Source organism: Etheostoma cragini, chromosome 14 (assembly GCF_013103735.1).
Source record: "Etheostoma cragini isolate CJK2018 chromosome 14, CSU_Ecrag_1.0, whole genome shotgun sequence".
Lineage (NCBI taxonomy): Eukaryota > Metazoa > Chordata > Actinopteri > Perciformes > Percidae > Etheostoma > Etheostoma cragini.
Window position 1 is genome coordinate 3,626,500 of NC_048420.1, and position 20,760 is coordinate 3,647,259.

The following is a 20,760-nucleotide window of genomic DNA, read 5'->3' on the forward strand; positions in this document are numbered from 1 at the left end:
TGTGTTAGATATGACTGAAAGAAGGTTGTAGGCAGGAAATCCATACTGCCGGTTGGGATAAGCCCAGCTCTCTCGGACCAGCATTATCATTCCCAACCAGTCTTTGTCCGGCCACAGACACATTCTTTCTGCCCCAATTGGTTCTCTATGTCCATTCCTCTAACATCATACAATACTGAAACCAATCTTTTTTTTTTTAACTTACCAAAACGGGTCTCAACTGCAACTTTTTAACAAGTGTGTGCATGTTTTATCCCCAATGCATCCTCAAATGCATTTCTGAGAACCAAAGAGTAACTGAAAGCGCTGAAAAAGAACAAAACTCTCTAAAGTTACATTCCACATAGAGGATAGGAGGGGTGGAAAGAGGTGAGAGAAATGAGGACAGACAGAGAAGCGAGGCATGTAATAATAGTTTTAGAGAGAAGAGAGAGAGGTTCCAGGTTGATACTCAGCTGTGAAACACACAAAGGGGATTCCTCTGTGCAACAGAGACAGCTTTGTCTCACCAGCCTATGACTAGAATAGATGTTGCAGTGTCTTTTGGCAGTGAGTTCTGGTTGAAAAAAGGAATAAACAAAAGTAGTTCAAAAGTGCAAAGTAAAGGAGAATGTAAATGCAATGCTTCAATCCCACTGCATTTAAGTTTCCCTGTCCAGACATGTTTCCCTTGGTGGTAGGGATAGCCACTCACTGTCCCTACCACATTCCTCTGTCCTGGCTACAATGGAGACACAAAAAGACTATGTTAAAAGGCTGTAAGAGCAGGATGGTGTACGTTTTATTGCCTTCACAAAAAAGGGAGAAAGTAGAGGAAATATTTTTGAGTCATGTCTCTAGAGAGTGTGAGATCAGGAGGACAGGAAAGAGAAAAAATATGGGTTGAACCTGCTGAAAATGAAGCTGTAAGAGTTGGCTGTTGGCTGTTTTATGGTGCCTCTAGGTAACAAATCTGTCCAAAAGCCAGACAACTGAGATAATTAGACTGAAGGAGGGTCATTTTCTTACTAGCTGTGGTTTCTACTGGGACACAAAGCAATATCCTTAAAACAATGCCGTATGTGACTTTTAAAGCTACCACTCTGTCATTCCAAAGGACAGTTGTGTTATTCAATCCATGGAAATAAATTGCCAAATCAGACAAATTACTCAACATACCTATAATCCAAAAACAATTAAACATACATGGCTATATTTTAAACCATATATGCTGCTGTCACTAATGAGTTATTCTTGATAACTCCTGCTTTAATAAGGCCTCTAACCACAAGTTGTTTTTGCTCTGGTACTTTGAAAGCTGTGATTTAATGGAGAAACTGGAGAAATTAAATTTTGATGTCAACCCTAGATCAGTGGTTCTATCTGTCTGATACTATCTTAAGGAGATGGGTCGGATATCCATGGGTGTAACCCAGTCATAGATCAGCTTTGTAACCCCTTAAACCATCCATCCATCAAATTTTATTAGCCAATCAGGTTTTGCTTTTACCTGGACGAGTTGAAGCTGGTCAGCTGATGTTTCTTGCATTAAAGGAGCTCTGTTGGGTTGAGTGCTGTCAGAAGCGAGGAAACCGACAACAACTGGTACTGCCTACACCGTGTTGTCCTCCTGCTAGAGTTAGCACCCAACTTGCTCAAACAGGGCAAGTTTAAAAAATGTTTTTAGCCTCTAAACATGTTCAAAATGTCATTACAAGTGCCTACTAATGTGCAGTGATTCCTTCCGAGGGAACACGGCAAATCTGACTGCAGTAGATGTGACAGAAAGGCAGAAAATGTGTTAATCCATACCTCTGTTTACTTCCTGAAGTCCACACTAGTTGATTGTTGATCATACAATCCAATATTCCAAAATGTATTTATTCCAAACAAAAAACAATTTGCCGTTGTTATGTCCTTAGTAATGACTATGTAGAAACAGGCTGTAACCTGACACCATAGTGGAGCCAGGAAAGCAGAGCAGCCGGCTGCAGCAGGTCAAAAGTTCAAGAGCCTACTGTTTAGTAGGTTAGGTAGGTTTAGTTATCTACGCCCATGCATGATAGCTCTTGAACTCTTGAAGTGCAGCGCTCCTGGGTCCAATGTGGTGTCAGGTTACAGCCTGTTTCTACGTAGTCATTACTAAGGACATACCAATGGCAAATAGTTTTTTGGGTGTAAAAAATTTATTTTGGAATATTGGATTGTATGAGTTCAATCAATCGACTAGTGTAGACTTCACTGGAAAACAGTTAAGAAACAGAGGTATGGATTAAGACAACTTTTCTGCCTTTCTGTCACATCTACTGCATTCAGATATACCTTGTTCACTCAGAAGGAATCACTACACATGGATGGGAACTTGTGATAACATTTTGAACATGGTTAGAGGCGAAAAACAGGTTTAAAACTTGCCCTGTTTAAGCCTGTTGTGTGGTAAAGCTAGCAGGGGGAAACACAGTAGATGCGGCACCGATTGTTTTAGTTTTTCTCTCTCCTGGCAGCTCTCCAAGTCTACAAACAACAGAGCTACGTATTGAAATTGACCGGAATTCTCCTTTAAGTTGACATGACCCTTCCTGGACATACGTCCATTACCATGTACACAGGATCTTGTGTTTTTACTGAACGTTTAAAAAATAAAACCAAGTTAGAGCAAACATGCAAAGCCCTATGTGTCCGATGTTCAGAGTGAAGCTGTTTGCACAGTGGACAGTAATGTATTTCTCAGAGTGTTCAGAGCCAAAACAAACTGGCAGTATACAAAGCCATCTGGCCGACAATTTATACGCGCCTGAAGATACACACACAGACTTACACACACAATTTACTCAAATGAAAACCCTGCAGAAATATCTGGGTAGAGAACATAGAACAACCTTGTTTTTGACTTTTTTGGTTTGGACTGCAGTTGGAAATTGTTTACTTTTCTTTTTAGCTATTATCACTAAGGAGCCCTTAGGGGACAAAGATTTATCAGTGTTTTAAGCCTCCAACTTCTCCTTCCAGGCAGCGCTGCACTAGGATTAGGCAATGGTTAGGTGCCTTGAAGTCGATTAGGCTATGGTTAGGGTGAAGGTTAGAGTTAGGTGCCTTGAAGTCAATAGTCGCAGGGCTGCTTGGAAGGACACAGTGAAGGCTTAAAACACCATCGCACGGGATGGGGGGGTGGAGTGGTTCAAATAATTTATTTTAGAGATTGGCAAGAACGTTGGCTAGAGTTAGGATTGGTAAATGTTAGTGACTCCATATAAGATTCATCAAATAAATCTATCTCTCTCTCTCTCTCTCTCTCTCTTTCTATGTTTAGCTTCCTTTTCTTGTGTAAAATGTGTTCTGATTGATTAGCTTTAATCTTTATAATTTTTCTTCCATCTTTTTCCATAACTATTTTACTCTACTAGGATTTTAAGGGGGCTAACTGTGGATGTGTACCCGGGGCTATAATGATAGTGAATGATTGCTAGCTGGCTGGGGGCTGACTGTGGATCTGTCCGCGGTTCGGGGCTGCAATGATAGTGAATGGTTGCTACCTGGCTGGGGGCTGACTGTGGATGTGTCCCCGGGGCTGCAATGATAGTGAATGGTTGCTAGCTGGCTGGGGGAGGACTCTGGATGTGTCCCTGGGGCTGCAATGATAGTGAATGGTTGCTAGCTGGCTGGGGGAGGACTGTGGATGTGTTCCCGGGGCTGTTTTGATAGTGGACGGTTGCTAGCTGGCTGGGGGCTGACTGTGGATGTGTCCCCGGGGCTGTAATGATAGTGAATGGTTGCTAGCTGGCTGGGGACTGACTGTGGATGTGTCCCCGGGGCTGTTGTCAGCTCTCATCCTGACTGAAGCCTCGCAGCGCCGGGAGACTGAGGCAGAATACACAGGTGTGCTAGCTATATAAATGACCATAAGATTAGTCATCTATCTATCTATACAGTTAACATTACTTATGAATTTGTGTGTTAGCTAGCCAAGATTTGTTAACAGTGGTCAAAACAATCATACTTAAAATGAACTAGCGTGTTGGACAATGTTGTAATCTTACATTACCCACCAAGAATGACCTAATTAGCGTTAGCTACTTGTCAACCAGCACCTTTACAGTAGGCATCAAAGCACTTTTCCTCTTCGTCCCCCCTACAGCTTGGAGCGGAATTGTTGCCATTATTCTTTTGTCTCATTCCAACGAGTTAATGAATCACTGAAACAAATTTGGAAACATTATTTTAGGTACAACAGAATCTTTGGTGTTGGATCTGTCAACATTGACATCAATCAATATCAATAAATAAGGCATCTGTTGTATTACTGTGTTGCAAACTGGGATGTTATCAATGACAAAACGTTGCCATGTGGCAGAAAACATGTTGTATTACAACCCCCCCACAAAAAAAAAGAAAAAGAAAAAAGAATCAAGGTTTGAATAAATTCTTGTGTAGAAAATCGTGAACAGAATCGAATCTAAGGATTTGGATTATCGTTACAGCCCTTCTATTTATACAATTACTCTGAACTAGGGCTTTCACCGAATAGTTGAATATTCGACTATCAAAACTACTAATCAGTGTGGCGCATTATTGTTGAATATTTGTTCATCTGTGGTTTTATCATGGTGCAGTAATGAAGCAGTGGCAATGTGTTTGTTCCATTTAAATCCTTTTATGCATCAATGAGGCTTTTCAAGTAAGAAAGCATTGAACATGTAAGGGTGAAATGCTCTTTTAAAAACATGACATGAAATATTTTTGCAGCCGGAATTCCTGAGAGGGTGTGGTTGCTGCTGGGTTGTTTGGGACTGGACAAAAACAGCACACAAGTTTCCATCCATCCAGCACTTTCTTTCTTTCTTTGTCTCTCCCTCTCTCCTTTTGCAGAGGAACAATCTGCCTGTTTTCACTCTCTCCGGGGGTTCGTTTAAATGAGGCACTGACGTCACTATGGAAACCTGAGGTGACCTCTGTCAAATCTTTATTAAAATAACAGGATTGGCACAAACACCATCTAATTAAGAGAAAACAGAGTGAGGATTCTCTCTGGTGAAACAATTTCTGAAAACATCAGGGATTGAGAACATATTTTTACTCAAAGGCTTTTTGGAGTGTGCAAGAAACTTTGTCAACTTTTGAAAACTCATAAAAGACGTATTATTATAGGCAGCAGTCTTAATATTTACTGTAATACCTCAAACTTACATTTATATCACACCATTAATCATCTTAAAAGGACACATCTAGACATACTACACACACATACACATACACACACACACACACACACACACACACAAACTAGCCAATGACTCATAGCAGTAACAGCATAACTTTACATTGAAGACTAATATATTTGGGTTTAGAGCAAGCTTTAGGTGAACAGTGTCCTCTTAAAGCCTTTATGATAGATGACTGTGCTAAAAGTGGCACCAGCGAGAGCTGGGTGAGCCTCTACTGGAGAGGGATGAGTAAGACTAGAGGAATGCTTCAATTTATACTGACTACTGTGGTGGATAATGTGTTGTACTCACTGGAACCAAGTTAGATCCACGTATAACAATGTTGAAACGAGACCATGAGTCTACAGCCATGCTAGCAGCTCTGTGAGGATGTCCTTTGGCAAAGTGCGTTGAGCTAAATGCTAACACATCTTAGTTTAGTTTGTTACCATGCTAATTTGGTGAACTAAGAGATATAGCTACACACACACAAACAGCCTGTTACATAAATAAACCCAAATACACAGATGTAAACCGACTCTGTACAGTTAAAGATTTCATAACATTAAATATCTCCTAATGGTTTAATTGTTGACACTGTTCACTCCGTAGATAAAGTCTATCACCAGCAGTATGATCCTCACTGACTAAAAGTGTGATCTAATTTCTGTCTCTCCAATTACCAGAAAAGGTTGATGCAATAGCTCTGTCGCAACACTAAAACGACAAAGACTACATTGTGATTTCAAAGACAAGTAGCCTAGTTTGAAAAGAGTTTTGGGTGAGATAAAAAAAAGCTAATCAAAGCGCTGTGGGAACAAGCTGTAGCTGCTGTGTCTTTTTAAGGGTAAGCACAACTGTCATCTTTCCATAGAGGATATTCTTTCTCTGGAACAGTGGAAAAACACATTGAAGAAGGATATAGGGCCCCTGCTTCATTATATTAAGTGATCCCTTAAGACCATGAAAAGCCAAATGGGTGGCTGACAACAGTTAGAAGATGGCTGCTGACAATGATGTAGCAGAGGCACTCTCTTTAAAATAAACACCAAAAGGTCACAGTCATTAAAACACACTTAGCCAAAGTGACAATGCTTTATGATGTAAGACATGACAGACAAAAGGGAACAACAAAGTGAGAGAACAAAGTTAGAGTTCGGAAAAATGTTTTCCTCAGTTCAAAACCCCAGACCAATTGAGAGAATTGAAAGAGCAATAAACCACAATAAATAGTTAAGCTGCCCTTCCTGTAAAGAGAATGTTTACCACTATCTGATCTGAAATTATGTACAAACTTGTCCTTCTTTGATTATTTCTGTATATTAAATACACCACTCACTGTTTTGTTGGCCTGTTTTCAAAATCTACAGATGTTGTTGTTCCCACTGATGCATAGCCCATATATGTATTGTTAAGTCTTGATACTTTTCTTTTTGGCATTTTTGAATATTTCAGTTTGTTATTTTTTTCCATCAGTATGGATTATTATATGCAAACGTAATGCATCCATTAGAAACAATGCATGTTGGATGCAGTGGCTGCTACTATTTTTAGCTGTACATGCAGGCTGGTGGGTCATGTTTTACTTCATATTGTATATTATTTGCAACCATTTTTGTCTCAAAAATACACAACAAAAACTGTGACAGCTGGATGGTCTTCTTAGTCAATTCATCTCTAAATAACACTGCGCTTAAAAAAATGTTTGGAGTGTTAGATGTGCACTATTTTTTTTTTATTACTACTATTAGCAGCAATGTCTTTGCCTTAGTTCATTTCAAAATCAGACAAGGAAATGGGAAATCCCCAAAGGTGGAATGTGGCGAGACCACCTAAATTGAATAAAACCATGAGTGCAACCAGAATGGAAACACCCATAGGAAACGCAATGGTTCATTTCCCAAAACTATTCTTGGAAAAACGTTTTTATTGCAAACAATAGACCAACTGCACATTTTGTTTTGAATGGAATATGTACTATGAAGATGCACTTGACTTAATGTGTCCACCAGTCAAAACACACTAAAACAGATGATCCCAGAACAGATTTTAGTAAATAATACATTGCATGCTGTTCTGCACAGGTGGTTCTCCACCAAAGTCCAATTTTGAGCCAAGAAATACTGTGCTGCAAAGGTTTTACATTTAAACAATGTAAATGTAAGAGACCCGGTATGTTCCACATATCAACAATTACCAAAGGAGACTAGTTACCCAGGATAATAATAAAAAAATATTGATGCAGCTTTATCTGGATAGTGATGCCTTACTTCTGTTTGTGAGATAGATTAAGGGATGGAGAGCAGCAGAACATGATGTTTATGTTCGTATGGAGAACAGAGACTTTGGACTTTTTGGAAAAACGTAGTAAAAAAATAGTTTTGATGGCAAATGCAAAGTGGCATTTTTATAAATGTGAATGTATGGCTGTAGAATATTTTCATATTTCAATGAGGAAGAGGAGGACACACTGACAGGATGTTCTGGTAAGTTTGGACAGTAACTCTAACAGACCAGTCCAAGTTAATGTCCAGCATATGGTCTATCTCAGTGGGACATTCAGTCCTCAACCACAACGCCCCCTTAAATATTTAGTTTCCTCCTTGTCCTGCTCTACAATCACCCACACACACATGCGCGCACACACAGTCGTGTCTGGCTATCTTTGTGGGGACCATTTATTGACATAATGCATTCCCTAGCCCCTTACCCTAACCTTAACCATCAAACCTAAATGCCTAACCTTATCCCTTACCCTTAACCTAACTCTAACCCTACTCCTAAAACCAAGTCTTATTCCTCAAAAAGCCCTTTAACGTTATGGGGACCAGCATTTTGTCCCCACAAAGGGTTAGGGTCAGGTCCCCATAAGTATACTGTATTCACAGTTTTTGGTCCCCACAAATGTAGCTAAACCTGGACCACACACACACACACAGCTGAACTCTCCATCCTCTAAGAGGAAATGATAGAAAGAGACTGAAAAGATGATGATTTTTATAGCAGGCAAGTGAGGGAGACTCTAAAGTCTCTCTCTCAATCCCAGTGGCTGTGTGGGTGTGCATTAGCACAACAGGGTTGAACAGTGTGTTGCAACAGTTAATCTCTGGACATAACCTTATGTAAATTACCAAAAGCCTAGGCTTGCCAAAACCACAGTTACAGTGGTCAACAAGGAGGATTACATAAACATTACATATTTTATTTAGCACAAGGGATGATATTTTTAACGGAAACACGGAATCAGAATCTCAAAGGAATAACCGTCATTATTTTATAAGGTGTTAATTGCTTTAAAGGTTTATTTAGTTTAAAGACTCATGTAAGTACTCTAAAGTTGGATTTACAGTGATTAATCTTAGATAGACAAAATAAACAAAAGTATGCAGTTATCCACCGGATTAAGTTTATTTCTGTCATCTAGTCTTGTTAAAATACAAGAACTACAGTATTAGTGCTTTAATCTTGTATTTACAGTTTAATCATGACTATTTCATTAATTCTCTATTCATATAAAGGCTACAAAAAGGATGGGTTGAGAGGTTGAAACTAAACCGGCTGTTCAAAGTTTAAAACTCAACATTTCCCTTTAAGTTAACCTTAGGATGAGAGGGGTCAAATTAAACTATGAGGCCATCTAGTGGCACTTGACTGTAATATGTGTCCCACAAATATTCAAAAATAGTGTTTAATGAAAGGTAGGAAACATAAAAATTAAAGGTCAGTTTTGGGAGTAAAAAAGCATTTTAGGTGCATTTCATCATCTTCATTATTCCTTTCTTCTACAGCTGCAACATCTTTTCATGTATTTGACAGTCCCGCTTCATCCTCTCTGCCCTCTCCTCAGCCTACAGAAGACCACCTGTGGTCCATAGTTGGGGTCACAAGTTCAGGCGAAAACCAATCCTCCCGTGGGAAGTGGACAGTAAAGTGAGGGGTGCTATTTAAAGACTTGATAATGAGGAGGCACGGTGGACTCCTGGAGCTGAGTTCTCTTTCATCATTAACACTCACACACACACACAATCTGTAACTCCACCACTCACTCTGGTATGATAGAGGTACAACTAGTCTGTGTACTGCTGATGCAAAATATAAAAATAAAAGATTTACCAAGGTCTTTATTTGATTGTGCTTTCTATTGCAGTTACACCTTTAATTTCATCTGAAACTACTGTGAAAAATTACTCTTTGTACATCAACAATGTCACACATGACTTGACTTGAGTCATGAAAATGCAAGTTTTCGGACAATAAAAACACTTTTCAGAAAGGTTGTTGTTAGGTCCTTTCATCTCTTCCAGGAAATATAAATTTAGACAAACTGGTTATAAACTACACATGCAGGTTTTAAGTATAATTCTTAGAGGGCCATTTAGGCAAATCCTTTATGCTTCTCGGGTTGATACTGCTGGCTGTGGCTCTTCTTTTGCCCAGCCCAGTGTTTATTAATATATCTAAACAGAACTGAGGTAGTCATGGTCACACATAGCAGCACACTGACTGAGAGAGAGAGGAGGCTGGGTCAACTGTCTTCAGCCCCCCCCCCCCCTTCTTTATTGGCACATTCTGCTCCCGCTCACTCTTTGCCTCTCACTCTTTGCCGCTCACTCTGCTTTGTCGTTTGAACCGCAACTGATTTTCTAGTAAATTCGTCCTGAGGATACTGCATAAGGGCAAAAGAAACAAGTAAACACACAGACGTAAGTACTAATAAATTACATGTTTACATATGATGATTTGTGTAATTGATGTTGTTCAAATTTGAATGAAAGTACCTAAGGAAAATCCAAAAACTTACCATTCCTGCTGATCCCTACTTCCAAATAACTAACTCCAAACAGACAAAAACTAAGAGTTCAGAATGCTCTCAAATGTAGGCCAGTGCAGTATTTGGGTGGTGGAGGTCTAGAGGAATGTGTTTTGTGCCCATGCCTGGCTTGCAGCAGGACAGCTGGTGACTATCATGTCTTCCCCAGGGCTTTAGTTAGTCATGCGTTGCAAAACATTGTCCAGTCTTGTAGATTTTAGTACTCATATAATTTTTTCTGATCTGACCTTGTTTAATACAAATGCTAAAGCTGCGTTTCAAACTATGGTCACTTTGGATTTTGGAGAGGAAACAGCAGGTATCATATGAATGTTAAAATTGTCTTCAATGCCCTTTCTACATAACTAATCTCTGCCGATGAAAGTATTGGGTCAATTTGATCAATTTACACTCTGTGAGTCTCTGGCCAGTATTGGCAAACACCTCAAAGAGTGAAATTACAGCTACATTATTCACTAGAGGAGACTGGAATTGCCCATCCATTGGCACAATGACATGTTATGATAATACGCTCTCTAATGTAATCTATGTAATGCCACTTGTTGGAGCTTCAGACGAAAGCCATTTGTGTGTGTTTATATAAGTAGTGCTGCAGTTTTTACGTGAATGCAATGTTTGTTTGAGGTGTGTGTCTGATCATTGCCAAGCAGTCAGTTGGTCCCTGGGGCGTGTAGCCTTGCAGGACAGCTGCTGGTAGCATACCATTTGCTAAAATTGCCCCCTTGCCCACCTCCACATGTCTACATGTGCTAATGACATCGGCATAACTTAAAGACGTCTGGCCAAAATATTAACCCAACACCACTGCTGGCATGTCATCTGTGCAGGCCAAGGCTTGTATTTGTGGCATGCAACACGATTGCCGCCAAATACAGCTACAGTATCTAGCTTAATATGCATTAGCTAGGTTGTCTAACTTATTCATGTGCTTTTGTCAAGGGATGAGACGGATATAAAGGAGACTTCTACATTGGAAGTGTCTACAAGAACTAGGCTAAACCAATGGAGGATGATAACATTTCATCTACTGGGTTCGAGCCTCTCTTCATTAAGGAAGAAGATGCGGATCCAGACAGAAACTTAATGGAACAAAGAGAATATAACACAGCACAATCTGGAATCACTTACACAGGAACACAGCTGAATCAATCAGCTTTAATTAAGCCGTACTTACAGGAGATGGATAACTTACTGAAAAGCTGTGAGGAGCTCACTGGTATCCCCTTTGGTTCTCACTTCTCAGCAACTTACAATGAAACAAGCCTGAGTGAGTCAACTCATAGCCACAGCAAAGAGGAAGATGCAATGGAGAGCTGTGGAGAAACAAGTATTTCCCCCCAAGCATATCTTTCCACAAGCTACATTGACATTCATATGGATGGGGCTGGAACAGAAAACCAGCCAACACAAGGCCATTCTCAAGACTTGGGCCCCATCATTACCAGTCATAGAGTTACCACAGAAGCTTCTTGTCAAAACGAAATGCCTCTCACTTCGGCGGGAAACAAACTGAGTGACACCATGGTGGAGTACGAGGGTCAACTATTGGGGATGTTGGCCATGCTGGAGAGCTGTATGGAAGAATCTGGGATGGACTATGAGCCACAAGGCTGGCCTACAGATGCAAGCCAAGAATATGTACACATCAGTAAGACTCCTCATCTTTATAGGGGTACAACACTGGTTCCTGTACAGCAAGGTCAGCCTATGAAGATGGAGACCCAGCCGATGCAATTAGAATCCTGGGCTGGTCAACATGTGGGAGGAGAGGAAGTTCCCAGGGAAAGCGGAAATAAGGAGACACTGGGTTCAGCAACAATTGGAAGCCAGCAGAATCCTGTTCTAAGTTGTGACAACATGGGTGGCTTCTCAATGGAAACACTGGAATTGAAAGACAAGGGGGGTCTTGATTCTGAGTTCAGGTTTCCAGGGCCATCAATGCCATTGTATAGTACAGAAAATGATCAGATGTACTGTGAGGAGACAAAGACAAGATATACCTGTATGTCTACTAATGAAGGTGCAAACGCAAATTATGACATAACTAAGATTGAAACAGACAACACTGAATTACCAGCTGAAGAGACTCAGGAGCTCAAGATGGGATTTTGCATGGATGAACTACGCGCACTAGGTTCTCAAATGGAGGAGTGCATAGAGGAGGTACAGCGGTTAGAAAAAAGGAGAAAGGAACTGCTGAAGGAGGTGCTGGAGTTGAGAGGGAATAAAGACAGAGAGGAGGCAGATGGGAGCCATGAAGAGGAGACAGAAGAGCAAATTAATAGAAAAGTGGCAGAGCTAATGAGTGCACTGAAGACGGAGGAAGAGGGGAGAAGAGAGGAGAGGAAGAAAGAGATTCAAAGCCTTAGGGAGAAGAGAGCAGAGGAGGAGAAGATGCTGTGGAAGGTAAATCTGGAGAGACAGGGCCTGCACGAGGAGCTTAGAAAGCTGAAGAGGAAAGTGTTCGCCATGGCTAGGGACTGTGTTCACAACCAGGCCGCCATGAACACCCAGCAAAGAGAGGTGGAGTTTCTAAAGAGAGAAGAGGTGAGAAACTCCTCAGGAAAAACCTTTATCTGTGCATTCCATTTCAGAAGAAAAACTAATCGTGAACATCTCTTTCTTCCTATCTTCCAGGAGAAGATGCAGTTGCTGGTGCTCCAGCTGACAGAGGAGGCCTCCCAGCTCAGGGTGGCTCAACAACAAAAACTCTTAGACCTACAAGCAGCGCTTCATGCCCAGCACTCCAGTCAGACCTCCAACACCCAGGACGAGCTGACCCAGTGCAGAAGGAACTCCTGTGGGGACATTCAGCAGTATCTGCAGGGTGGGCTGAAAGCACTGGAGGACAGGTGCTGACACTGTCTAGTACTGGGTGTCCCTGACTAAAAGTCATGTTTTTGTTTTTTTTAAGTTTTTGTTTTTGTTTTTGTGTGATCACCACAATTAGTCTTTTTTTTTACAAATTACATGGACCTTTAGTGTCTAATTAAATTGTTATTTTCATTAAATTCTCAAACTTTTAATGGTTGTCTTGGCCAGGTATGAACCCATTTTGCTCACATTGCTGAAGAGAAGGGAGGCAACAGCCGGAGCATTGGTGAAAGCCAAAGAGCAAGCCAAAGAACTGAAGGCCCAACTGAGACCCCTAAAGGAGGAGATCCAAAAGCTGAATCTCCAGAGGGCTTGCTTGGAGGAGAAACTCAAACTAATTTCTCTACAGAGGAGAGAGGATGTGGGGCAGTACAAGGTAAGCAATATGGCAGGGGTAAGGGATCGGTGTGAAATGGGCAAGGAAGATGGAAAGAAAGACAGAAAATTTAAGAAAATGAACTGTGTACCAGAAAAAGGGCAGGTCATCCGATACAATACAGCAAGAAAACTATGCCATTTTTACAGGAGACAGTGTACTGTCTGGAGGACAGAAGCAGAGAGCTGAAGACAGAGTTAAAGATCCAGAAAAGAAAAACCAAAGAGATTGAGGATCTGAGAGACAGCCTAACCAAACAACTATTAATTTTCAGGTAAGATTTGTCTATCTATACTTTATTATACTTTGATATAATTCTACCTCTAATTAAATTATTTTTCTTACAGGGCTGCCATTAAGGACCATAAGTGTGACAATAAAAATACATGATTCTATCTTCTTTAATTTAAAAAACTGAGTTCTCTGAGTTAACCAACTGACTGTTTTATCTGCAACGTAGTGAACTCCATGTTTCAATTAATGCACTTTACACACATAAGAGTCATGCTGTTGTTAAACAACTAAAATTGACTTGTTTTTTTATAATTAGACTCCAGCTTGTAGAAAGGTTTTTGTTATACATAAACGTTTTGTGTTTACTGTAACCCAAGTGCGAATGACGAGTTAATGTCTCTGCATGAAGCGCTGAGAGGAGTTCATGTACTTATAAGGGCAACGTGGCTGAAGAACTAAACAGCGGGACAAAGTAATTGGGTGAGAGTGAATTCAGGAAAGCACAGCACTTCACACCAGACATATAAAAGGTCCATGCAAAGTGTCATGAGGCAAAATCGACTTTCACTAAAAGGATTATTTAGGGTTGTTGACTTCCAAGGCACCAATCCGATTCATAACATTTGTAAGTAACCCATTCATATTGAATACGTTGACCCAGCAGACCCAAAGACCAATGAAACACATTTTATTAAGAATGCACTCACTGTACAAATACAAAATATTGAACATAGAAAAAGTTCAACAACTAATCTATATCACGACAATGATTAAACGATTAATATATGACTACGGTAAGGGGAGGTGGGACCACAAATGGACATATCAAACTGATTTTATTTATTGTAAATTCATTCAGAAGAAGCTGGTGCGAAATCAGCGTCCAGGACAATTAGGTGTTGACCCGACTGAAGCAGGGAAAATATGAGACGTTTTGCAGGACCAAAAGCTAGCCTACAAACAACCTCTACCAAAATCGGAACAACTGTTACTATGTTAGGCATCTTGTCAAAAAGTTGAACTGCATTTTGCTTTTCATCCAACATGTGCAGAGGGAGCTTGTTGTGGGCTTACAGTAAGATCCCCATCTTAGGATCTAGAAAATAATTGTCATTATTGAAAAAGCATTTGCTAAAACATTTCAGTATTCAAGGGAGAGCCAATTTGATTACAAAAATATATCTTTTATACTCAGTGCGAAAAACAAAGGTGAGATTCTTCTGGAAATAAGTTACTCAGTTTTAAAGAGTTCAATACTGCAAGTATCCAAAAAGAGATTACATGATTATTCTCTTTCTTGTATTTGCAGTGGTTTACAGCAGCGTTGTCCCACAGTAGAGAAAGGATGATGGGTAAAAGTAGCTGCATGGAAGTACAGAGGTGGCAGTTTGGCAGTTTGTGATGAGGTTGTAGGTTGAGACACAGCAGGCGGAAGAGTTACGCTGTGGCTTCAGGGTCTGTCGAACCCTCTGGATCTTCATCATTGTAGATGTTCTCAGCCTATCAAGAGAACCAGTGTATCATTTATTTCGCCAAAGACGTATTGACAAGTCAGTGGTCTGACTAAAACATTAACCAACTCGGGGCTTTCAAAGTGGCCAATTTTAGGAATTTTAAGAAACAACCCTGCATGCCTAACTACTAGCTTTTCTGATATCTATCACAGAACAGTGTTACAAAAAAGACGGACGTTTTAGTATAAAAAAAGTATTACAAACTGAAGGAAATAAACACATAACTACACTTAGCATTACTTTTTTCTGTCTCCTTACTTTGCCCTCACTGAATCCCTCCAAATGATATCTCAAAAATCATCTTGACTGAGATTTTGTCTTTGCAGTCGCATGTCATCACACAACCTTTCCCTGAAAATTCATTGTTGCCTGCGTTGATCCACATGTAGTAGTTTTGGTGCGAGACATGGGATCCATGGAGCAGAGTTGCTGCGTGTGACCTAAATGTTTTGCTCCAAAATTCATAACATTTTATATTGTTTTTGAGGGAAATGCTCCGCCCTTAGAAGGAATTGTGTTCTCTGCCTGTCCATAGTAAAAATGCGTTAATGAAATGTGGTCCCAGCCGTCTTACCATTTGCCAGACTTGCATAATGTTGTCTTCAGACACAGAGCAGATGACCCAGGGCTCGTTGGGGTTCCAGGAGAAGTCGGAGATCTTGGCTGTGTGGCCTCCATGGATAAACTAGTAGATAGAAGAAACATTCAGTTATTTTTATTACGATACAGTGCTGATGTTACCAATAATAGGAAATCTCAACTTCCAAAGTTCAGCAGGCTTCAATAAGACTCACCAGCAGCTCGGGGGGGCCATCCTCTGCATCTTCTGGTGACTGCTCTTCCCCGATTTTACTACACACACACAAAAAAAACAGCCAGAGTTAAACTTGGTACCAAACAAAGTTACAGTATGACTAACCCCACGACTACATTGGGGAGACGTTCTGTTCACAGGCCGGTGGACATGACCACACTGGCTAGATTGGCAGGGGAACAGCTCTCACAGCCGCTATGTAGCTGCAATTCGACACAGCCAAAATTGACAGACAGACATTTTAGAGGTAAAATGTTAAGTTGTTTACCTGAGGTCCCAGACGTTGAGGCGACGGTCTGTTCCACTGGATGCCAGTATGGTCTCATTGTGAGGTGACCACTGGACCTGGAACAGCCAGACACAGAACTTAAATGAAATAAACTTGAATAGCAATGCAGGCGCATCACTCCTGAAACTAACTAAAGATTCCTTTTTAAGGAACATTTATCTCAGCGTACATGTGTTTGCTTGGCAAGTGTTGATAAATTAAATTTATGATAAACATTATTACTCATATATTAGAAATTTTTCCAAGCATCAAGAAATTGTTTCAGTTTTTAAATTGCATCATTGCGATTCAAATTAATCCATTGTCTTTTGACTGACTATACAGATGTAAACAGAAGACATCCTGCTATCCTTATGTTAATAAGATGTCATGAGTAGGGCTGTCCCAAACAATTATTTTTTTAAACGACTATTCGACCAATCTACTAATTAATTTCTTCAACTGGCAATTATTTTCCCATTGCTCAATTATTTACTAATTAATTTCCACAAAAAAATTCAATAGGGTTCAATTTATTAAAATTGTTTAAGGCTGCACTGAAAAACAAGTTTAAACCTGAAGCCGACTAAAAGTAAAAAAGTGCAAAAAGAGTAGCCAGTATTTGCTTTTTTAAAAGTAGTAGATTAAATAATGAATAAGCCAAGCAGTCAAGCTCTTCTTATTAACATTTGGAGTTACTTTCAATACACACACAAAAAAAATGTAAATTTGTTTTAAATTGTTCTCTCTCCTTTCTAAGGGAATTAAGAGCCCAAGCCTGATTTAAACCAGACTATTTTTTAACTGGACTCGTGAGATATCAGAAACAATCTGGCCTGGTTATTGAAGAGTTATCAAAAGCAGTGCTACAGATGGAGGAGACGCAGCACAGTTTACCTCACAATCAAGGCAGTGCAGGACAGACTGTATACGGGGGAGCTACAGGAGCAGCTGGAGAGGGATAGGTGATCAGAACTTACAATGGTTTGCTCCTGTTATCCTGACTCTGGGATCATATTATAAAGTCTACAGACTACCACATTGTTGTAGCTATTAAGAATAAAATACTCTACACTCTAGAAGACTGTGTCCGAGCCTTTTTTTTTTCAACGTGTTATTGCGAGGAATCCATACTTGCGCTGTTGCTGGAAGCAGCCATGTTATTATTTTTTTTTCAAATTATTTGTGTCAACCCATTTACGTAATTGAACTATATTGAAGTGATGAGCAATAAACATCCTACCTGGAAGATCTCATCCTTGTGCGACTCGAAGGAATGCAGCTTCAGTTTCAAGTTCCTCAAGTCCCAAAGAGCCACAGTCTGTGAGCGGGAGAGAGATATTACAAACACCTGCCAGATTTTCTTTATCACTGTGTTTTCTAACACTGCAGTTACAAAACAGCAACAATACAATTGTGAGATGCATTTTATATCACAGAGTTGAACCCCATGCTGTAAATTAAACTAAATGGTGACAACTAAGATGTGGTGGAATATTGCATTACCTTGTCTGCAGAGCCAGAGGCAAGGATGAACTCGCTGTAAGGGTTGAATGACAAACAGTTGACCTCTGCTGTGTGGGCGTCTACTGCATGGCTGGGTTTGGAGGTGTTGTTTGAACGAGTGTCCCAACTGAAATGGAAAATGACAAAACACTCATGGACTGTGAAGATGCAAGATCACATAACCTTTCAGCTGAACCGTTTTATCTGTTGTATTCATGCCATATTTGACTTAATATCATGGTTCTTACATCATTAGCTTCTGGTCATCTGCTACAGATCCAAAGAGAGACTCGTGAAGCAAGTGCCAGGAGACGTCTTCCACCACAGCAGTGTGGCCAGTGAAAATCGTTTTCGCCTCTACTATCTTCCCTTCTTTTGGCACAGCACTTATGTCCCACAAACAGATTGTCTACAGATTAGAAAAGATGAAATATTAATACCCATTTGATGACCAAAATATAGAATAATACTGAAGGAAATAAAAAAAATCCTGAAAGAAAAGAAGATGGAAAGAAACCTGACTTTTCTCTTACATGGTCATCTGACGCACTAAGGAGAGAGCCAGACAGATTTGGATTCCAGGATAGACCATAGCCTTCTTTCTGATGGCCTCTGAGACGCAGATCAGGGTGACACTCTCCAGAAGCATCTGTGGACAATAGAAAATAAATGCACATTGTCTTTTTCTTTCAGTAATGGAAATGGGTTAAAATAAATTTCAGTTAATAGCAGAAGGTACCAATTAGCCCACTTTACTTTCAAAACAACTTTCCACCCTTAGCGGTGCCTTGTGTTGTGTGCAATCCATCCACTGGCTGCCATCTCCCATCGGATCACCTACAAAATCCTGGTCCTCGCCTACAAAACCCTCCATCATCTAGCCCACTCATACCTTACTGATCCCCTCATCCCCCTACCAACCCTCACGGTCCCCCAGATCCACCTCAGCCAATCTGCTCTCTATCCACAAATCACAACTCCACAGTTTTGGGGACAGAGACTTCTCCAGGGCAGTTCCCAGGCTATGGAACTCTCTCCCCCAAGAATAATTTATTATTTTTATTACCTGGCTTGGAAGGGTGCTTGGTGTAGTCAAACACCAGCACTTCTGAGGTGGGGGTCTTGGTGGCGATGATGCAGGGGTTCTGGGGCATGTAGCGGGCACGGTTCACTTCTCCTTCATGGTTAATCTTGATTTCTATCTCGATCTTGCCACTTACTGAGCCAAAGCCTCCAAACTCTGCAAGGAAATCAAGGACATTATGTTTACAGACATTATGTTTATATGAGGGTAATACATAATTTTCTGTCAATGGGAAATTTATTCTGGAAAAATATGTTTAAAATTATATTAAGAATATATCTATGTATTCATTTATCATTATTATTATTATACCGCATTATTCAGATAGCAAAATTTGTGTTGTCAGTCAGACATGTTATCTTTCTCTTTGGAACACAATGACCTACTACAAATATACAGTCCATGAAAAGTCTGCCTGTATGACCATTCACACTTAGCATGTGACTGTACACAGGTCTCCCACCTCCTTTTTCACTGTCATAATGTGAGGCTTCAAACTGGGCGTCATCGTTGGGTAGCTGAACGCTGGCAATGACCAGGTGATTTTGCTCATCAGACGTGTGGGTGCCCAACACCAGCCGGTGCACACTGTAATCCTTCCCCTCTGGCCTGGTAAGGGAAAAAATAATGTCATTCACGCTTATTAAAAAAAAAGAGTACATGTTGTATGTGTGAGAATTACTACTGGACCAATGTGTAAAAGCATGTACCTGGAAACGTCAGGCAGCCACTGAGCAGTGAGGCTGGGCCACTCTAAAGCATGGGTCATAACCAGGTCATAGAGAAATGGAGTGTTTTTCTTCCAGATCTTGTACTCCTCATTTATCACCCTCTCTTCAACCGCATCGTCAAATGCTCCTGCTGAGAGAGGAAACAGAGTGAATTAAGGGAAAGCTAAAATTGTTGGGAGACATAATTTAATTTAATTTAAATCTGTTTATTGATCCCCTATGGGGAAATTACAATTTAGACTCTGTGTCCACACTTTGTTAGTTATCACACACAGTCCTGAACTACACACACACACGCTCAGGTACTATACATGCACTAAAGGTGAGATGTCAGAGTGAGCGGGCTGCCAGCTGAACCAGCACCTTGAGCGGTTGGGGGGGTACGGTGCCTTGCTCAACACCACCTGGCAGCGCCCAGGAGGTGAAGTGGCATCTCTCCAGCCACCAATTCACACTCCGTACTTTTTGGTCCATACGGGGCTTGAACCATTGACCCTCTGGTTCCCAACCCAACTAGCAGTATGGGAGTATGTTTTCAGAAACATATGAATGCTAACGTTAGCTTACCAGGCTATCATGATTATGCTCTTGCTAGTGTTAACATAACGTAACGTACTTATTATAAGCACTGTGTCGCGCTGCGGCCTCACTTGCAACTAGGGTATATAGTAGACACCGTCAACTGTTTTGAAAACAAGAACTGCACACTGAAATGGAGATTGTTAAATCGTACAAGATGAAAATGCAACCGGCTTTTGTTATGACTGATTACGATAAACCCCTACAGCTAACGTTAGCTGCTACCTAAGCTAGCCAGGTAGCTAACGCTAGCTAAGAGATGTCGATACAAAACTGACCACAACAAAAACCTTCGCCTTAACGTACCTTCTTTGTCTGCCATTGTTGGTATCTTGAGTAGGTGATAGCCCACAGATACTTCAGGACAATTGAGATTCGGAGCCAAACAGCCTTGTCTCAGGTCCACTTCTGGTGTGCCAGTAGTTCCCCGGTGCGTAAGGCACAGAAAATGACGCTAAGCTAACAGCTAACGTAAAGCATCCAACTGTGAGAGACGTGGTGGGTGCATTCGCGCGCTCTGTCCAAGCGGGAGGGCCGTCCTTCCACAAATCAGAGGGCAGCAGCTGGGCTCGTGCGGACCAGCAGAGGGCAGCAGCTGCACGAGGCCCTGTAATGTTGCCTTCAAGTGCCTAAATCAGACCATAACATAGACCGTTAATATTAATATATATCTATGTATACAGTCTATGCATATAACTCCATTAAATGTTTTTTTCCCCAGAGATTGAAAAAAGACTAATTTAATCTCACATCAGTAGTGACTTTCTGT

The 20,760-nt window shown here is 40.7% G+C and overlaps 2 protein-coding genes across 5 annotated transcripts; one reads left to right on the plus strand and one right to left on the minus strand.

The window, feature by feature from the left end:
• Positions 1 to 250: 250 nt before the first annotated feature.
• Positions 251 to 20,565, minus strand: rbbp4 (retinoblastoma binding protein 4). 4 transcript variants are annotated; one of them, XM_034891777.1, is made up of 12 exons: positions 20,298 to 20,565; positions 19,392 to 19,542; positions 19,145 to 19,290; positions 18,664 to 18,837; positions 18,131 to 18,246; positions 17,846 to 18,006; positions 17,598 to 17,724; positions 17,335 to 17,412; positions 16,092 to 16,168; positions 15,804 to 15,861; positions 15,584 to 15,694; positions 251 to 721 (listed from the first exon to the last, which is right to left on the minus strand). In XM_034891777.1, exons 1-12 carry the CDS (start codon positions 20,311 to 20,313, stop codon positions 506 to 508), a joined length of 1,431 nt encoding a protein of 476 aa, XP_034747668.1. In that variant the 5' UTR covers positions 20,314 to 20,565; the 3' UTR covers positions 251 to 505. The 4 variants fall into 4 exon arrangements, with proteins under 4 accessions (XP_034747668.1, XP_034747669.1, XP_034747670.1 ...); XM_034891778.1 differs by having other exon boundaries at positions 19,392 to 19,539; positions 20,298 to 20,548; XM_034891779.1 differs by lacking the exon at positions 251 to 721 and adding an exon at positions 14,167 to 14,995 and having other exon boundaries at positions 20,298 to 20,564.
• On the plus strand, positions 9,663 to 13,871 carry sync (syncoilin, intermediate filament protein). Its single transcript, XM_034891774.1, has 6 exons — positions 9,663 to 9,883; positions 10,951 to 12,558; positions 12,649 to 12,863; positions 13,054 to 13,261; positions 13,411 to 13,535; positions 13,609 to 13,871. The coding sequence occupies exons 2-6, from the start codon at positions 11,014 to 11,016 to the stop codon at positions 13,649 to 13,651; spliced, it is 2,136 nt and encodes a 711-aa protein (XP_034747665.1). The 5' UTR covers positions 9,663 to 9,883; positions 10,951 to 11,013; the 3' UTR covers positions 13,652 to 13,871.
• Positions 20,566 to 20,760: the final 195 nt, after the last annotated feature.